At 39.8% G+C, this 19,732-nt stretch overlaps 1 protein-coding gene across 3 annotated transcripts in view; it reads right to left on the bottom strand.

Moving 5' to 3' along the window:
• LOC124795021 (mothers against decapentaplegic homolog 4) overlaps positions 1–19,732 on the bottom strand; it is a 161,892-nt gene that overhangs the window by 26,598 nt on the left and 115,562 nt on the right. For all 3 annotated transcript variants that reach the window (XM_047258787.1, XM_047258786.1, XM_047258788.1), the window contains one exon: positions 6,123–6,261. In XM_047258787.1, coding sequence (XP_047114743.1) covers positions 6,123–6,261 — 139 coding nt within the window. The remainder of the gene's footprint in view (positions 1–6,122; positions 6,262–19,732) is intronic.

Below are 19,732 nucleotides of genomic sequence, written 5' to 3'. Positions count from 1 at the left end.
GCATTATTTTACAAAGTCGTGACCTTGTCAAAGTAGCTGATTTATACTTTCAAGATAGTAGCTGATTAATTTATTCAAGACCAGGGCAACACTGGGTGACAAGTAATGTGCACCGAAGTTGTTTTTTGGAGGGATCAGCAGTACCAGGATTGGATGTGATAACCCGGGAAATGTACATTTGAACTAGGCTGTTGGGGTAATTACGTCCAGTGAAGGCTTAAGTGAGAATGGTGGTGTATTGCTCTAAAGAGTTTGCATTCAAACAAATATGTTTGCCTCAAATGCCAAGGCTGTATGGAAGGGAACATTTGACTAGGAAAGGATGGAAGCTGCCAAAATGTAAGTACTGTTGTCTGTTAGTAGGTTTAATGTGGATGGAAATGTGTGTACGGCCATAGGAACCAGGATGGCTCCTTCCTAATCCAACCTTTCATGGCTCACTTGCAGGAGACATTCCTGGGATCCATAAGCCTTCAGCCCCTGTTTTGGTTTAGATACAATGATGACACCTTTGCCATATGGACTTATGATAAGGCTGACCTGTTAAAATTCCTGGAACTTCTACATACCTTCTTCCAATTAAATTTGTCATGTTCTTATTCCAAATTCCACGCCACTTTTCTTGATGTTGATCTCATCCTCACTGAAAGCCCGCTACACACTTCTGTTCACATTACGAGGGTTAGAAAAGAAAGTCAGTCTGACCGACTTAGCAGGAGAGGCACCACAGGACATTTTAATTTCCACTGTCTATACTTTTACACATAAATTCATAAAACTTTGTCAGCATGACCAGGAAGGATAAAGTATTCACACTCACAGCAGTGGAAGTTCAAAAACATAACAATATAAATTTTTTATATGTGAAATTTCATCATTTTTTTCACTGACTATTGGCCGCATTTGTTGCTACAGGTACACTTTTCTTCCTAAGTAAGAGAGATTCTTTGATGAATTTTGCACAGCATACAAATCATACTTACAGGTGTATGAAACTCTAGAATTTACTTACTTTATGAAGCAATGAAAAAGCTGTTACATTTTAAACTTCATGTTGAACTCAAATTTTATAGTTAATTGCAGTAAAAGTTCATTTATATGTTTTTCAATGGACTACAGAAAAAAAGAGTATAAGTGTGAAACACGTATACATGAAATATAGCACCATACTATCAAATTAATTGGAAAACACAAATGAAAAATCCAGTAAATAAAAAGTTACGTTCTACAGAACATTATACAGGCTTACTAGGTACCATACTTAACAAGGATATGAAGAAAAATGTAAACCTCTACACAGAAGAAAACGTCATTTTGTAAAAAAAAAAAAAGTATGTAATTTTTGCTTGTTTTTTCTTTGATGCGGCAATAGCATACACTGTACACTCAAAATGGGATAACTCTGTCATTATTTCATCAGAAACATTGTGGCACATCACAAATTGTTTCATTATTTCTAATGTATTTACTGCATTGTAAAAATGTCACACTTTGTGGTGAAATGAATTCCCAGCCATGAATGGTTGTTGCCAACATCAACACACTAAACCACCGAAGCCATAAGTAAAATTATACCTGGTCTGCAGTTGCTTGCACTGCAATTGCATCTGCACGAAAAGCAGAATAAAAGGAAACTTACTTGGGTGAAGCTGTGGACTTCACGGCGAAATGCGAAAGATATACAACAAAATTTGCTATGGGAGCTGCAAGTCAAGGACATAAAGTTGCACGAAAATCCCTATGGGAATGGACGAAAGTACATTTCAATATGTGCTCAAGAAAGTGGCTCCTCATATTATGAAGCTGAACACTCTCCTCAGACATGGTACATCCGCAAAAGACAGACTTACCATAATACTGTGATTTCTAGCTACTCTAGTTTACAGTGCTGGTATTGCGCTCTAATGTTGCAGTGCACATTGACGAAAATAAATACCAGAAATGCTTGAAGCTATTTATAATGCACTGAAGGAGGAATATGTGAAGGCAAATAAATTTCATACGTACTGCAGTCATGAAAAATTTTTATTTCCACAGAAGTTGTAGATTTTCTCCTTTATATTCTTGGGGGTATATCCTGGCCATAATTCATGGCTAATAGCATCTGCAATTTTTTTATAGCTCTCTTTTTATTTTGTTTTTGTATCTGCCTCAAATATTTCCATCAATTTTGTTATATATGCGATGTACCATGTAAATTTGGGAGTCATACTGAAAAACATTATGTGTCAGACGGCTGCAGCGGTACTAGAGCTCCAAGCAGTTGATTTCTCCAAGCAGTAAATGTGAAACGAACGCTTCCTTTGATCAAATCTAAAGTGAGGCGCTAGATTTGATCAAAGAAAATTTGACAAATGCCTAACGTTGATAAAGTTCCTTATTACACTACCAAATTTTATTATAGTCTAATAGCGGCCTTACCAATCCACTTCCCAGCAATCCACTCTGAAACGCTGTGTCTTAACTTGTGCACACTGTGGATATTTTGCTGGGAAAAAAACCGTATAAGTGAGAAAAAAGTATAAAAATGTATAAATGAATTTTTACTGTACCTCAATTTTTACCACAGTTTTTAACAAATTGGAAAATTCTAGAGTTTCATAGATCTGTAAGTATGGTTAGTATGCTGTGCAAAATTCATCGAAGAATCTCTCTTACTTATGAAGAAAAGTGTACCTATAGCAACAAATACAGCCAATAGTAAGTGAAAAAATGATGAAATTTCACATGTAAAAAAAAAAAAAATTTATGTTTTTGAACTTCCAATGCTATGAGTGTGAATCCTGAATCCTTTCTGGTCATGCTGACAAAGATTTATGATTTTATTTGTAAAAGTTCAAACAGTGGAAATTAAAATTTCCTGTGGTGCCTCTCCTGCTCCAAGTGTGGTCATTTGACATCGTACCACACTTAAACCTACTAACAAACAACAGTACTTGCATTCTGATGGTTGCCATCCTTTCCATGTCAAACATTCCCTCACATACAGCCTTGGCATTTGAGGCAAACATATTTGTTCAGACGCAGACTCTTTAAAGCAATACATCAACATTCACACTTCCGCCTTCAATGGATGTAATTACTGCAACAGTCTAGTTCAAAAGCAGATTTCCCAGGCCACCACATCAAATTTTGGCACTGCTGATCCCTCCAAAAAACAACTTCGGAGCACACCACCTGCCACCCTGTATTCTCCTGGTCTTATATGTATCAATCAGCTACTTCAACAAGGTTATGGATTCCTAATATCATGCCCTGAAATGAGATCCATTCTGTCTGAGATTTTGCCAACCACACCTAGAAGAGCTTTTTGTCACCCTCCCATCACCGCAATATTCTTGTCAGACCCTATGCTCCTCCTACACCCATCTCTCTACCCCATGACTCCTAACCCTGTGACTGTCCCTGCTGCAAGACTTTTCCTACGCACCCTTTTACCATCACTTATTCCAGCCCTGTAACGTGCAAAACTTATATTATCAAAGGGAGAGGCACCTGTGAAACAACACGTGATATACTAGCTGTTATGTAAACACTGTTCAGCCTTTTACATCAGCATGACTACCACCCAGTTATCAGTCAGGGCATAGGCAGAGGGTGTATACTGGTAACACACGTTATCCTGTTGCAGAGCATGCTCTACAACATGAGAGCCATAAGCTCAGCGCCTGTTTCATCACACGTGCCATCTGGATTCTTCCCCCAGATACCAGTTTCTCCTAACTCAACAAGTGGGAACTAGTGCTGTATCATGTACTTGGTGCTCACCACCCACCTGACCTTAATTTATGTAAATGCCTTCCATCTCAGCATTTCTTCACAGTAAATACTCCTTTTTTTCACTCCATTGTAGTTTCCTACATCAGGATTCACACTCGTAGCATTGGAAGTTCAAAAACATAATGTTTTTTTTTTACATATGAAATTTCACCATCCCCCTCCCACCTCTTTTACATGCAACACACTTAGCTTTTCACTCTTGTGCATGATGATTTAGTAGTAATCTCTGTCTTGCATACTACTCTGTCTTCCACCTTTAAGCTCTCAAGTTTTCAAATCTCATATGGTGCAGTCCCCAACAGTTGGTCTTTCCTTCTCACCCTGTCTGGTAAATCTCCATTGACCCTGGGTGACTTCTCTGAGCTGTACCCATTTTCCTAAACCTATCCATCCTTTTCCTTCACTCCTCATCATCCTTGCCCTTCAATTCCTCTGCCAGAAGAAGGAACTACTGGTTCTGAAGGTTGTAAAAGTTAAACCTTTGTGTGAGTGTTTTCTCCTGCTGCCTCAAGGTGAGTAAATTTTTAATCTAGCCATTTACATTAATTTGTTAAGTGTGTTATATCCACATGTAGCTGGATATCAGAGCACATGTCGGTACTCAGAGGAGAAACAGGTGAAGCGCAAGGTGGAAGGGCTGTCTGTGTAAGAGAACACACTTCCAAGCAGTAGTCGAGCTAAACACAACTGACCGACAGCAGAGAAAATAACAGACTAGAAAAACCACTTAAGCAACCTAGGCAACAAAGAGAGGTAAAGCAAGAACCTTCACCACAATTATGTCAACAAGCCAAAAACAAAGATAGGGAGACAATCCAAAACACTATCAGGTAGAAGAACCAAGTGGCAAGCTAGGTTGTTATTAGTTCATAGTACAGAAATGACAGTAATCAGCAATATCAGATGCAAGTACAGAACAGACTGACTGTTTGCTGGTCAGCCATATTTATATGGGGTGTGAAGAACACTACTGGCCAGCATATTTATGTGGTGAGATGGGTGGCGAACTCGTTATGAGCATGCAATGCTGCTGTGAAACTATGTCCTCTACTGGCCACTTAGGTCCATTTCCTCCAGCGGATATTTAATTTCCGCTGAGTCTGATACCATACCTTCCTCCTCCCCCCAAAAACAGGTATGTATGGACAGAAACGCCCCGGACGGTGCTGTGGAGGTAAGGACGAAGACCCATGCCTTTCGATTGCAGGCAGTGGGAAGGAAGGTGTCCGACAGCATCTATCAGTACATTGCTGGTGATGAGCATGCAAGGGGGATCCACCAATCCATATGTACACAGAAGGTATTGCTTGGGGAGCTGCTACCAGGAGTGCTGGCTGTGGCGCCTCGGTGTCACCAGAATGCTTGTACTCAGGGTCAGACCTGGTTGTGGCGGCGGCGCTCGAGTCCCTTCTCTTTTTTGGAGCAACGTAACTCGCTACCCATGGGTCTCCACTACCTTTACTGACATTTGAGTAATTGTAGATCATGCTGCTCAGCAGACTGTGGTTTACTTTAACAGCTGCTTTACAGCCGGCACCATCTCAAACCTCACTTTTGGTTGGTCCCCATCCTCCACAGTCGCTCCCATCCTTGTTCATTCCATCCTCTTGTAACCTCCACCATACGATCTAGATACCCCCTAGCACTTTTTAACTCCACAATAGTTATCCCATATCTCCATTCCTTTATATTTTTCGCATCCTTGGGTCTCTCACTGTGCTATTTTCTTAACGTATTCTGTCCCTCCTTATGGATATAGGAACCAACAACTTCCTCTGTGCATATTTGCATACCTACACATTTCACCCCATTGTTCTTCTTCGGCCCTCATCTCACACCCCTTCCTTGATCCTCTCAATAGTCTGGTTAGTAGTGACATATCTCCATTTACATTTACCTGCCCCATATAGGTTTTTCCATAAATAAACTAGTGGAAAGAGTGATGATGACAAAGAGAACATTTTGAAAAACACTTTGAATGTATTCATATTTTGGTATCTCAAAAAGTGACAGACAAGCCTCCATCAGATGTTTCATATCACACAGGAAAACTTCGAAGTGTGTATCTGCAAAAGTTTACTTTGCTATAGTATGTCAGGTAGTATGTATCACATGACCCCTGTCACACCTCCATCCCCAAGAAAGGAGAAGACCACTGTTTCAACTCTACTAACAGACGTCGATTTATGCACACACAGAAAAATCTGTTTGGTTTGCTTTACTTATTCAATACCGATTTTATAAACAGTGTTTCAATATTCACGACTTAAAATTATATTTTTTAACTGCAATATAGAATTTGGTGGCACAAAAATTCAAATCAACATTCATTTTTTGCTTACTGATAGCAGGTGCAATGCCGCCGACAGAGTGTGGGCCTGGGATGTGCCCTGCCACGGCTGCTGCCTGAGCTGCTGCAGCAGCCTGAGCAGTCATTGCTTGCTGCTGCATCTGCTTGTGACACTGGCGTAAATCAAAAACCTGGGGGGAAAAAAATCAATGCTCCATTTCATATCTTATCCTAACAAAAGAATCACGTAAGCACGAAAAATGGTTTGCCAGGAAATAATATTAAGAAATACATCTGGCAAATTAAGCAGCACAACACACAAAAAAAGAACTACCGGTAACACTTAAGCCGAAAGATTTAGTCACTTTCACACTGAGTCATCTGTGGTGAGAGCAAGAACCAGCCCCATTACTGGAGCTGAAGGAGGCCCTATCTATTGGTTTTCATCTTCCATATACAACTTTAAGTTCCTTAATTGACTGAAAATGGGAGTTTTGAGATATAAAACCAGTCTTGTTAAAGGCAGTTGAAAGATGTGACTGTGGACTGCCACAAACTGAAGAACATCTGCTAGACTTCAGAACCTGAATGCAATCTGCCCCGACTGAGATTTTACAATATGCAGTGACAAGGATATTCTTGTAGCTACATACTGGTAAAACCAAATAGGAAATGTGATTTTAATCTATTACTATTGGTTTATTATTACAACTGTTATTGGTGAAGTATTGATATCCATATCTTGATGTATTAACATTTATAGTTGTATCCAGACCATGCCTGAGAAATGATTTGAATAAACTTATAGTATCACAGACCTTCAGCTAGGGTTGGTGGTCTAGTGGTAAAATGCACACCTGGAAGATGAGAGATACAGACCTTGAAATTTTTTAGTCTGCCTCAACCCTAGTCTTCACTTCTCAAAGATGTGAATATATGTCAGGAATGACATATGGCTTGGATTTCTAGTTAAACTATAGATCTCCTTTTGCCAGTAATATTACTGGAGTAGATTAGAGTAGACAAGTCACTGAGTGGTGCCCAACTGAGAGACTTGCAGCAAGTGGCTGAACGTCCCTTTTCAGGGGTTACCAGTAAATCAGGTCATACTACTATATTTTTAGTTTTCATTTACACTGAGGGAAATGATTATCCATTTTGCACAAACTACACCATGAGTGATTTGACACCACAACAGTAATATGAGTTTCACAAGGGAAACATGTTCTTTAAGAAATACACCAAGACACGATGAGAAGGGAAAAGGTCGAAGTTTAACATGGTGTTAACATCACAGTTATTAAAAATGAAGCACTTGCTCAGATGGATGAGAATGAAGGAGTTAATCAATAGGCCCTTGCTGACTGAACGAATCTGGTATCTCAATAAAATGAGATAAGGAAATTACAGGGAACCTAAGTCAGTACTGCCATTGGAGGCACTATTACGTCCGAGTAAGAGTCAAGTGTTATAACAACTGAACCACAGACCTTGCTATGAGAAGAATTGGAGAAAATATGAGTACAAAAGTGCAACGAAACATCAATGTGACAGAGAAATGTTGAAAGTCAGTACCCTGCTTTTAAATATTATGAATATTAACTTGGAAGACAATAAAGTGGTGTTATGTTACATTATAAATGCATCAGAGGGTGTCTAAATGCTAAAATATACGTAACTGAAAATGGGAAGGTAATAAAATCACATAATTTTTATCGATGTTCTGCTGCAGAACTGATTTTCCAATAGAAGCAAACTGTCAAGTGTACTTGCAGACCACTAAAAATAGAAGCTGAATCGATGGTAATCATATTCCCGACAAGAAGAAATTCACAATTAGATGATCCCATCATGTTCTACTTGGGGTGACACAGACAAATGAATTCTAGGGAAAGTTTACAAAATAATCGAATAAAATTAAAACTGAAGAAAATATTTAACGAAGATGCTGGTCTGCAGAAAGTGTGGCACTGTATGCACCACTAACAAAAATAGTCCTGGTACAAATGGCAAAGAAGGAAAACACTATCACATAAGACAATGAATTAAGGACTAGTGACATAAAAAACAATAGACTGTGTATAAAGGCTCACACTGCCATTAACAGCACTGCATTAATGCTACCAGATACACCATTTTACTTAAATTACAGTAAAACCAGTAAAAACAAACTCTGGATGGTGTTATGTAGGCAATGTGACCAGCCACATGTGGACAGCTCATTGCACATTGCAGGGAAGAGTTTGCACCAAGTAGCCAACATGTACAGGGCTGGGCAACTGAGAAGGGGTGCTTACAACCTCTTGTAATCCTGCTGGACATACAGGTGCATCTCTTGAAATAATTATGCACATGTCCGGCAAAGTTGCTAGGAAACACTGTGTGGAAGCACTTCTATTATCTACAAAGCCACAGCTTTATTATCAAGTGAAAAACTGGCCCTTTATCTGATGTCAGAGCTGCTTCTCACCACTATTCACTTGCTTGTAAGTGAATATTTTGCTACAAAAATGCAAGTGCTGGGCATTCATTAGAGTTCCTTCAACATTGTAAGGCACCAGACAGTTATGTATCATGGATCATAGACCTACAAGGCCTGAGCAGGAAATGCAATCATTGTGGCAGTCAGATCCCTCTTTAGCTGAAATTTTGCGTATTGCTAGGACTTTCAAGATTTCTAAATAGCTCAGGCTTTCATTTCCTGACTGTAAGATATCAGAATTGTCATCTCGATCAGCAAATGTGGTGAAACTTAGTCCATCTGATGGTGAAAATGCAAAAATGTGTAATTCAGGTAGCAGTGGAGTGGCTCCCATTTGAACGGACAGGAATCAGACTCAACACCATAACAATTTTTCCACCTCAGTTTAGCAAAATTGTTGCAGACTGCCCAGTTGTTCTGATTGTTTTCATATACATGCCAGACATAGTTGTTTACATTATAATGATGTTTGTCAAGTGTTTTTGCCAGTGTCGTACAGCAGATGTCCGTCAGAGCTAGCTGTGCCATCAGCAGTTGAATGCACCAATGTAAATGAGCAACATCCCAGAGTCAAGGGTAGCATCATGCCATTTTATGATGTCAGCAATGGTTCACGGCCTTCCCATTTATTCCTTTTTAAACAGGGCATTGGTTTTGATTATTAATCACCGTACATATTTCAGTTTGGAATCCCCACCCTTAAAATCAGTAGCAGCACAGTTGTGGAATTACATTCATAGTGAAATTCTGATACAAGACCAGATATTTCTGGAATTAATGTGTAAATCAGTAATCTTTCCTTGTGGTAGCAGAAAAGTTACTGGAAATATTTTTCACCTACATGCATATAAATCCCTTGTATTTTATATCCAGTACTCCGTCCAACGAAATAAGAATACCATTTAATGTGCTTAAGTGGACTCTTCATATCTCCAATACGCTGCCTTGTTTTCCCCAGGCCTGGGAAACAATTCTAATTTTAGCACCTACATTGCTTTAAAAGAGTTTGCAGTGTCAAAATTAATTTTTCAAAGCCCACACAATACCTTTAGCCTCGAATGACCAGGTTCATGGAGAATTGGATCACTTAGAGGAGTTAAAAATGCTATCCTCAAGTACTTGTAGCAGATGGGTATTACATTTAGTCACTGTTCGCAAGTCAGAGGGTGCATTATGCCTTAGTGGGGACTTCAAATACATGGTAAACACTCGGTCAATTGTGGTCTCATATTCACTTCCGATTCCTGATGAATTATTTTCAAAATTGGCAGGGGTGCGGGTGGTCAGCATTTCTCCCAAGATTGATCTTTCAGAAGCTTATTTTCAACTTCCAAAGCAATTTTGGTATTAAATACTCCTTTTGCTTTCTATCCATATACCAGATTGCCTTTTGGCATCAGCAAGCTTTCAGAAATTGTTGAAAAAAACTAATGCCAATATCCCACAGTGAACGAACTATTTGGATGCTTTAGTAAAAACAGGAAAGACTCAGGAGAAGCTTCTGTTGAATCTCTGGTTAGCATTTTCAATTCTTTTGCAAGTTGGTTAAAGTGTAACTTGGTGAGATGCTCCTCCTTTTAGTCTTCAATTAACTGTATAGCATATATCCTTAGTCAGGATGATGATAACCCAACATCAGAGAATGGGACAGCATTTCCCATATTCCTACACCAAAGAATGCAAAGGACCTGCAGGATTTTATATACAATAGTGCATTTGTTTAATCAACTGAGGAGAAAAGGGGTCCCTTTATAGATGTCTGCAACCTATCACCAAGCATTTCTTAAACTGAAGGAATGTCGCCAAACTGCATATTTGGTTAATCTTTGATCAGCCTCATTTACCTCATCTGTTGACTATAAACATGTCACCATGCTCTGTTGTCATAAGTATCACAATGGTTCAGAATGGCCTATTATGTTAACTTTTAAGAGGCTAACCCCGAAATTTATTCCCAAATACAAGAGGAAGCTTTCGCAATTATCTTTTGTATTCAGATGTTCCTTGTTTTACTGTATGGCAGTCTGTTTCAGCTGTTCACAGATCACAAGCTGCTGTTACCTAAATGAACATCTCGCAGGTTACAATTTTTTTTTTTAACATCAAGTTACCATTATACCATACATTATTGTACATCTGTTCAGCATGCAAATTTACCTAGAAATGTTGTCATGGTGCCTTATGGATTCTAATGAGGAATTTGATAAACAAGAGAACGTTTGCTGTCACAGTGATCACAACTGCAACAGTCAGTGGAAGATATTCCCAACACTTCTGGAGATGTCACAGTGACACTATGCTTTTTGTTATTTCAAATGTGTCTTACTAGTGAGTCAAGATGACCGTCAGTATTGAGTGATGATTCCAGAGGTTCTGCACTTAGTATATTGCAACTACTGCAACAACCCCACTGGAGCATTTCCAGAATGAAAATTCCAACCTGTCAATGTGCATTGGCCACAGGTCAATGAAGATAATGTGCATGTGGCTCAACATCGCCAAGCTTGTCAGATGCCTCAAGCTGTGGCCCCTACCAGCTGTGGCTTGTGCCTGCCCAGCTGTGGGATCAACTGCACAAGCATTTTGTGGGGCCATTCTATGGAGTCATACAGCTGATTTTAACACAGCTGTTCTCACTTCTCATTTATCATCAAGAAACAAGACCACAGCAGGAATAACTATAAGGACCTGGCCATCATTTTTTTTCTAGTGAAGGATCTCATACAGGCTCTCATCACTGACAATGAACCGCAGATTGCATCTGGTGGTTTCCAATGGTTTTGCACCCGGAATGGAAGAAGCGTATTATTATACTTCCATTTTAGCATGCCTCTAATGTAAGGGCAGAATACATTGTGTGAAGGTTGAAAATGCAAATGGGAAAAATATTTAGTTCCTTGCCTATCGATTCTGCACTACTTTCCTTTCCATCCTCTTACAAGGTGACACCTATACACAATCTAAGCCTGGAAGAAGACTTGCATGGACACTCTATTGTCCCTTGGTAGATTTGTTGCAGCCTCCATCGGTACAAGAAGAAACAGCAACAGCAGAAGCAGCAACAACACACCTTTTGAGGTAGGTGCTCCTATCTGGGTGTGCATGTTCGAACATACACATGGCAGGATGTATGGCTCACTTTCGAACAGGGCTGCCATTTGGTCCTGGTGGCCACTTCTCGAGACGTCCTCCGCTGGCAATGGAGCCAGCTCCTTTGGTGTCATCCGGCCAGACTCTGTCTCAAGATTTGCCAGACTGGTGGAATTAGTCCACCATCCTCAAACCAAAGTCTAACATCAACTGACATGGTGTCTGGTTTCAGGACTACATCCCAGGTGGTGGCACCTGGAATTCCTGGATTTCCAGCTGTCATTATCACTCCTACGGATCTGGACCAGAGCAAAAATAGCCGCCCCCCAGCCTGCACTGAGCCTTCTCCAGAGCTAGTGGCAAGCCGCAAGTCAGAACCACTGTCATCTCCTGCCTCTCTGATGTCAGACCGAAGTGACTTCCTTACCACTTGCAGCACCTGAAGAAGCACCCCAGCCTTCACAGCAGGCTATGCCCACCTCTTACTCCCTTGCATTGGCCAAAATGGTTCTGGCCTTATGGGCCAGTTCAAGGGGGAGGAATCTTGTGATTCCAATGGATATACTAACAGAGCAATTGATATAATAATGCATACATATAGTGAGGTCATTAGATGCAGTGCAGAAGTATACACCAGCCAGCACCAGGTCACATACGATCAACACCATACAGGTATCATATTTACTCGAATCTAAGCCGCACCTGAAAAACGAGACTCGAAATCAAGGAAAAAAAATTTTCCCGAATCTAAGCCGCATCTGAAATTTGAAACTCGAAATTCAAGGGGAGAGAAAAGTTTTAGGCCACACCTCCAAATCAAAACAAAGTTGGTCCATTGTAATATGAGACACAATTTAGGTCGAATGAATGACGATACAGCTACAGTAGTTTGGTTCGAGTCGTAAGCTTAGCAGTCAAGCTTTACCAGGTAGCCATTGCTACGTGTCAGGTGCTCCGTCCGTATTTATGCGGGTACCCTTCCTTTTTCACGTGCTTCGTCTAGTTTGAATTGATTGCTTATTTTTCTTTGATCTGATACGTGCCGTTCTCTTTGTTATAGGTGTTTACGTAACTCTAAGCTGAAAATGCATTATTGTACTGTGTCATGCATTGTTTGTCGCATTCTGATAATGAGTGTTTACGACCTGTCGCCGCTCGCGGCATGGCTTGCTTTTGTGCGCCCTACCGCCACTTCCAATTAAAAAAAAAGTGAGGAATCGTCTCATTAGCGAAACAATGGCAAGAGACTGCTATTTGTTGTTACTTACACTGCTGCTTTCTTTGATAATGATCAACAAGAACCAAATAATAGACTGCGTGTGACAGAAGATGCTGTGAAGGAGAGTTTAGCAAAACTTTTTCCCAGTTTGAAAATCTTTGCAGACGCCACTTCAGTACATTACATTCTGCACAGAAATTAGAGTCATCTTAGATTTAAAAATCTAGTCAGTTGTCATGCTTCATTTCTGACTGTATCACTGTTAGGCATAAGAATAATACGAATATAAACATGACACAATACGTATATTCTTCCGCGTTTGCTGTTGTCTCACTCTAGTTTCGTAGTTTATTAGGCAGACAGGATTTAAATGAGATAGCAGCAAACACGAAACAATACATGGCAAAATGTTTATATTCGTAGTATTCTTATGGTGAAGAGAATACTGCATGCGATTCACATTTCATCAGGTTCCTATTACAAACCATCTCTTCTCACAGGTAGGAAAAAAATTCAGAACGTAGAGTTGGCCATATTGACAAACATCCCAAACAGTTTTGCCAGTCAGATTTTCGTAGTACACTGAAATTCTGCTACATTCGAAGATGAACAATACGGAATTTGTATTTACTTCGTTGGATAATGTATGAAAATGCAGTGGTCGAAATTCGGGGCGGAGAAAAAAGCTCGTCTTCTACCTTTTTTAAAATTTATTTACTGACGCAGAGGTTTTGGCGCCAGTATTTATCATTGTGCCTGCAAAGCATGCCTATGTAGCGCTACATATATTCAACGGCAGGAGTTAGTTGTGGCGGCACCTGCCAACATTTTACAGAACTTCCGTTTACTTTGCACTCGATTCTAAGCCGCAGGCAGTTTTTTGGATTACAAAAACTGGAAAAAAAGTACGGCTTAGATTCGAGCAAATATGGTATTTGAGTGCTTCCCAGACAATCTTGCGCACAGTTTTCTCCTGCACTAAAAATTGAGTTATTCAACCAGCTTCTGTAGCACTATTGGCTAAGAGGTATTCACTTCCAGAAGTTTTTTCTTTTGTGTATTCTGGTCCAGTAAGAAGCTGTTACTTCCTATGATTTATTTGTAAATAATTTATGCAGATCATAAGAAAGATGGAGAATCAGGTGGCCAAGGATCTTCACATAACTGGAGCAATGAAAGATAACGTCAAGAACAGGACACTGTTGAGGAGGTTACTTGAGGCCAAAAACCTTCTGTGGTTTGCGGGATCATGAGAGTATGAGTGTGTAATTTGTACTTAAAATCTGTGTTGTTGAAGAAGCAGACTTACACCAGTTGGCAATGTGAATTTACTAAAACAAGGTTAATTAACCTGGCCATAATAGGCCAGCAATGATATTTGAGGCAATGTTTCATAAACAACCACTCCATTATGCCTCATGCGTCACAGCTGCAACAATATTGCAACACGCCAAAATCATGGTTACTATGTAAGGTAATCATAGTTAAAATATTTTTTTAATTGTACATTGATGAACCTGAATCAGAAAATGTACTAAAATTTTTTCTAACTTTGTTAAGACAAGTGGAGAGCCTGTACTTGTAGGGAAATTTCAAAGTGCAGTGAACAGTGATAGCAATAAGTGTAATATTTTTATCTTTTTAGAAGATACGGAGGATGAAAATAAAAAGTAGACAACAGAGGCACAAGTTACTCAGAATGGAGTACTGATGGAGAATGCTATGTGCAGCTCTCTATGTTGACATAAACATAATGGAACTTCCTCTATGGAGTAATGGACAAGGGTTAAAATGCATACTAACCAATACACATTACTTTATTTTCAGTTTTGTTTCATAATTTCAGCCACTTAAGTACAGCAACCCAACACCAGTGACTTTAGAGATATAGATGGTAGCTGGTCTCAAAATTGGCCACAATGCCCTTAACACATACCACTCTTTTTTGTTACTGTCTGTTCTCTGTCCACAGCCTTGTTTCATCTTACTTCAAATCTTTTCTGTCATTTCTCAATGTTTCATCTCTGTTCTTATCATCTTCAGTACATATATATTTTCTTAAACTGGATTCTGTCTTACTCCACTCTTTCTGCTGCCCCTCTTGTTGAGTTCCAAAACAAGAAATAATATAATTCCAAAGATTCAAGCTTTATACTCTCTGGCTTTGATGACTAACCTATTCTCTTACTTACAGGGGAACTTGTTAACATATTCTACAAATAAAAGTAAATGCCAGCCATGAACAAGTCTTTCAATATGACAACCGTAGTGGCGGGTGTCAGTTTTGCTTATTTTTATTTATTTTATTTTATTTAAATGTCAAGTTCCGTAGGACCAAATTGAGGAGCAAATCTCCAAGGTCATGGAACGTGTCAGTACATGAACTTACAACATAAAAGGTAATAACAGATAAAAATAAATGTTCATGAACCTGAAAGAAAATCAGTCCATAAGTTTAAGCAAACGCTATCAGCAATACAATGAGAATCGTCTTAATTTTTCAAGGAACTCCTCGACAGAATAGAAGGAGTGACCCATGAGGAAACTCTTCAGTTTCGATTTGAAAGCGCTTGGATTACTGCTAAGATTTTTGAATTCGAGTGGCAGCTCATTGAAAATGGATACAGCAGTATACTGCACACCTTTTTGCACAAGAGTTAAGGAAGTCCGATCCAAATGGAGGTTTGATTTCTGCCGAGTATAAACCGAGTGAAAGCTGCTTATTGTTGGAAATAAACTAATATTGGTAACAAGAAATGACAATAAGGAATACACATATTGAGAGGCCAATGTCAAAATACCCAGACTCGTGAAGAGAGGTCGACAAGAGGTTCGTGAACTCACACCACTTATTGCCCGAACCGCCCGTTTCTGAGCCAAAAATATCCTTCTAGAATGGGAAGAGTTACCCCAAAACATAATACCATATGACATAAGTGAATGAAAATAAGCAAAGTAGACTAATTTACGTGTCGAAATATCACTCACTTTCGATACCGTTCGAATAGTGAAAATGGCAGTATTAAGTCCTTGAACAAGATCCTGAACGTGGGCTTTCCACGACAGCTTACTATCTATCTGAACACCTAGGAATTTGAACTGTTCAGTTTCACTAATCATATGCCCGTTCTGTGAGATTAAAATGCCAGGTTTTGTTGAATTGTGTGTTAGGAACTGTAAAAACTGAGTCTTACTGTGATTTAACGTTAGTTTATTTTCTACAAGCCATGAACTGAGATCATGTACTGCTCTACTTGAAACCGAGTCAATGTTGCACACAACATCCTTTACTACCAAGCGAGTGTCATCAGCAAACAGAAATATTTTTGAGTTACCAGTAATACTAGAGGGCATATCATTTATATAAATAAGGAACAGGAGCGGCTCCAACACTGATCCCTGGGGCACCCCCCCCCCCCCCCCCCTCCCATTTTACAATACCCCACTCAGATCCCACATCACAGCCATTATCAACAATCAACATTGTGAATAATGACCTTTTGCTGCCTGTTGCTAAAGTAAGAGGTGAACCAATTGTGAGCTACTACCCTTATTCCGTAACGGTCCAATTTCTGGAGCAATATTGTGTGATCAACACAGTCAAATGCCTTTGTTAAATCAAAAAATATGCCAAGCGTTCGAAACTTTTTGTTTAGCCCATCCAGCTGCTTATCTACTCAAGTAGCTTCTCATTAGGCATCACAATCAAATCTCCCACATCACACCTTTCTACAGCAGGAAAATCTGAGGCAGTAGCCAGGAATGAACCCATAACATCCCCATCGCCAATTGGTGCCAGCAGCCATCACACTACCGAAGCAAGCTTAATGTATACTTACCAAGTGTGAGTGCAATACTTACGACAAATGAAGTGGGAGACATAAATATGGCTTAAAACTTAAACTGATATTTAAGTGTGTTAAACATACTGAAATGTTGTGACTGGAAGCATGTTACACAAGAATGAACTATAAACCACATTTGGTTCACCAATGTGAACTGCCATACGGATAAACATTTACTAGGTACCGGTAGGTTGCTATACAAAATGGTGACAGAGACATACATATATTTAAACATTAAATAAGGGTTAATATCATACAATTACTTAAATCTTCATAAAACGTGAACTTGGAGCTATCTGACACATTAGTAATTAACAAATAAAATACAATAAGAAAGAGTGCCTTGAAAGTATCAGCAAACCTCTATAATTAATACGGGAATAACATGTATTTGGAAAACGTATAAATGACTGCTTAGGAGATATGCAGTTTGCAGTGTTTACTGTGCTGCAAGACTCCTCCTTCACGCAAAATGAACCAGATTGCACACGTGACTGAGGAACTATTTGTTGTGCCATATTAATATGTGATTGTTTTTTGATCTTGAGCTGTTACTAAAGTCAATCAACTCAGAGGCAGCAGCTTTGAGATATATAACAGATATGTTCTTGTATTATATGGTCCGACACAAGAAACTGATGCTGCAAGTTTGTGTACTGGGCAAATATGTTAAATTAGCTGTGACCATCTTCAAAGCAGAAACCATTCAAGTTAACTTTCCACTCACTACCAACAACATTTCTACAGGCTGTTTCTAATTAGTGTATAGAACTGGTCCACCAGTTTTCCTTTCGGCAGAGGGCAAGAGCACAGGCGTAATAAACTGCCTGTCCATTTCCACTAAGTTTATTTGTTTGATGTAATGGGTCGCTATGTAACAATAGATCAAGCCTGAAAACAGCCCCACATTAATAAGCCACAAAAAATAATTCCTTAATGAAGCAAACTGGATTGATTCTTTTGTACCGAGATAGTATAAACTGCTGCACCCTGGATCATTTAATTGTATTAATGCAGGCAAATGACAGATCTTCTTAACACACCAGCACGTAGTTGTTTATACACACATTACTTTTCCTTATTTCTTAGTTTTTTTAAAGATGAAAGCAGTAAGAGATATGACAAGATATGACTACAGAAAAAATACATTCAATGCTTGAAGCGATCTTAACAGAATCACAAGAAAGTATAGAGAAAATATCCTAAGAAAACTAAGAAAGATAATGAAAAATCCAAGAGAGTACAGAGGCAATGTTACAAGAAAATCTGAAGGAATTCCACGAATGAATGAGGAGAGAGTTGGTAAACAGCAGCAGAACATGGGCCAACTCCATGAAGATATGAGCAAGCTGGAAGTGAAGATAACAAGAAAAGCCAAGGAAGATACTAGGGGAGTTAAAACTGAATTAGAAGGGAAGAGGGGGATGGGGTTGTTTGGGAGAAGAGACCAAACAGCGAAGTCTTCGGTCTTATCAGATTAGGGAAGGTGGGGAAGGAAGTGGGCCGTGCCCTTTCAAAGGAACCATCCCATCATTTTCCTGGAGTGATTTAGAGAAATCACAGAAAACCTAAATCAGGATGGCCGGACACGGGATCGAACCGCTGTCCTCCCAAATGCAAGTCCAGTGTGCTAACCAACGCGCCACCTCACTCGGTAGAAGGGAAGATGCAAGGAGTAGACACACATCATGACCAACAGATTAAAGTAGTAAAAAGGTACAACAATAGTGTAATGTTACTATTAATGGATTACGAAATAGAAAACTGAACTGGGTGTAAATTTAAAGAATGTGGCAGTGTTGCAGAGGCAAGAAGACAATCAGAGCGTCATGGAAGGGATTAAACATTTACAGGAAGAAATATTCCTAATGGAGAATAAAACCAAAGAGTCTGATAAGAGAATTAACAGTACAACCTTGACGACGGCAAAAGGTATCGTTGTTATACTGCTGAACAGTGATAACAAGCATATTCAGGTTAACATGGGGCAAAAGTGTAAAGCAAGGGGGAATTGTACACAGTGATATTTACCAAATAGTTACAGGAATTTTTTACAGCAGACTTTAAAGATGAATATGTGGTGTCACCGCCAGACATCACACTTGCTAGGTGGTAGCCTTTAAATGGGCCGTGGTCCGGTAGTATATGTCGGCCTCGCGTGTCGCCATTATCAGTGATTGCAGACCGAGCGCCGCCACACGGCAGGTCTAGAGAGACTTCCTAGCACTCGCCCCAGTTGTACAGCCGACTTTGCTAGTGATGGTTCACTGCCTGCTTACGTTCTCATTTGCCGAGACGATAGTTTGGCATAGCCTTCAGCTACGTCATTTGCTATGACCTAGCAAGGCGCCATTATCAGTTACTATTGATATTGTGAATCATGTAATGGATTAAAGTTAAGTATTCCACCAGCTACATCCGTTTTTCTAAATTCTAATTTCCTTGTCCTGTTCCAGACCTCATGCAAGCCTGCGTGAACTAAAACGCGTGCATTTCGGCCTCCTCTAGTAACACGGTGTCGGCTCTCCTGCCAACCACAACATTGGCGACGAGGCAAAACTGCGTTCTTATCTAAACTGCCCTGATTTCCTTGTGTAATGGCTTCGCCACAATCTCCAGATGTACTGTCCGAATTTTACCGCTTACAGAATCAGCAGATGCAGGCATTACTGGATGCCCTTGGCCAGCTCGTCCAGGGTCAACGTGCAATGCAAAATGATGTGGCAGCCGCCGCTCCACCGCTAACGCAGCCACAACACGCAGTTGCACCAACTTTTCGACCTTTTGATGCTGCACTGGAAAGCTGGATGGAGTGGTCATGCCAATTTGGATTCCATCTCGCCGTTTACAGAATTCAAGGTAACGAGCGGCAGCCGTTTTTGTTATCATCAGTCAGGGTGTACACGTACCGTGTGATCGTCAAATTATTTCCCCGCTGCGACGTAGCAACTCTGTCCTACGAAGAAATTTTGTCTGCATTAGATGCCTATTTCAAAGAATCGGTCAATGTAGTTGCGAAACTGTAT

The sequence above is a fragment of the Schistocerca piceifrons genome, chromosome 4, assembly GCF_021461385.2.
Source record: "Schistocerca piceifrons isolate TAMUIC-IGC-003096 chromosome 4, iqSchPice1.1, whole genome shotgun sequence".
Taxonomy (NCBI): domain Eukaryota; kingdom Metazoa; phylum Arthropoda; class Insecta; order Orthoptera; family Acrididae; genus Schistocerca; species Schistocerca piceifrons.
Note: the sequence above shows the minus strand (reverse complement) of the source record. Positions and strands in the feature narration are given on the sequence as shown.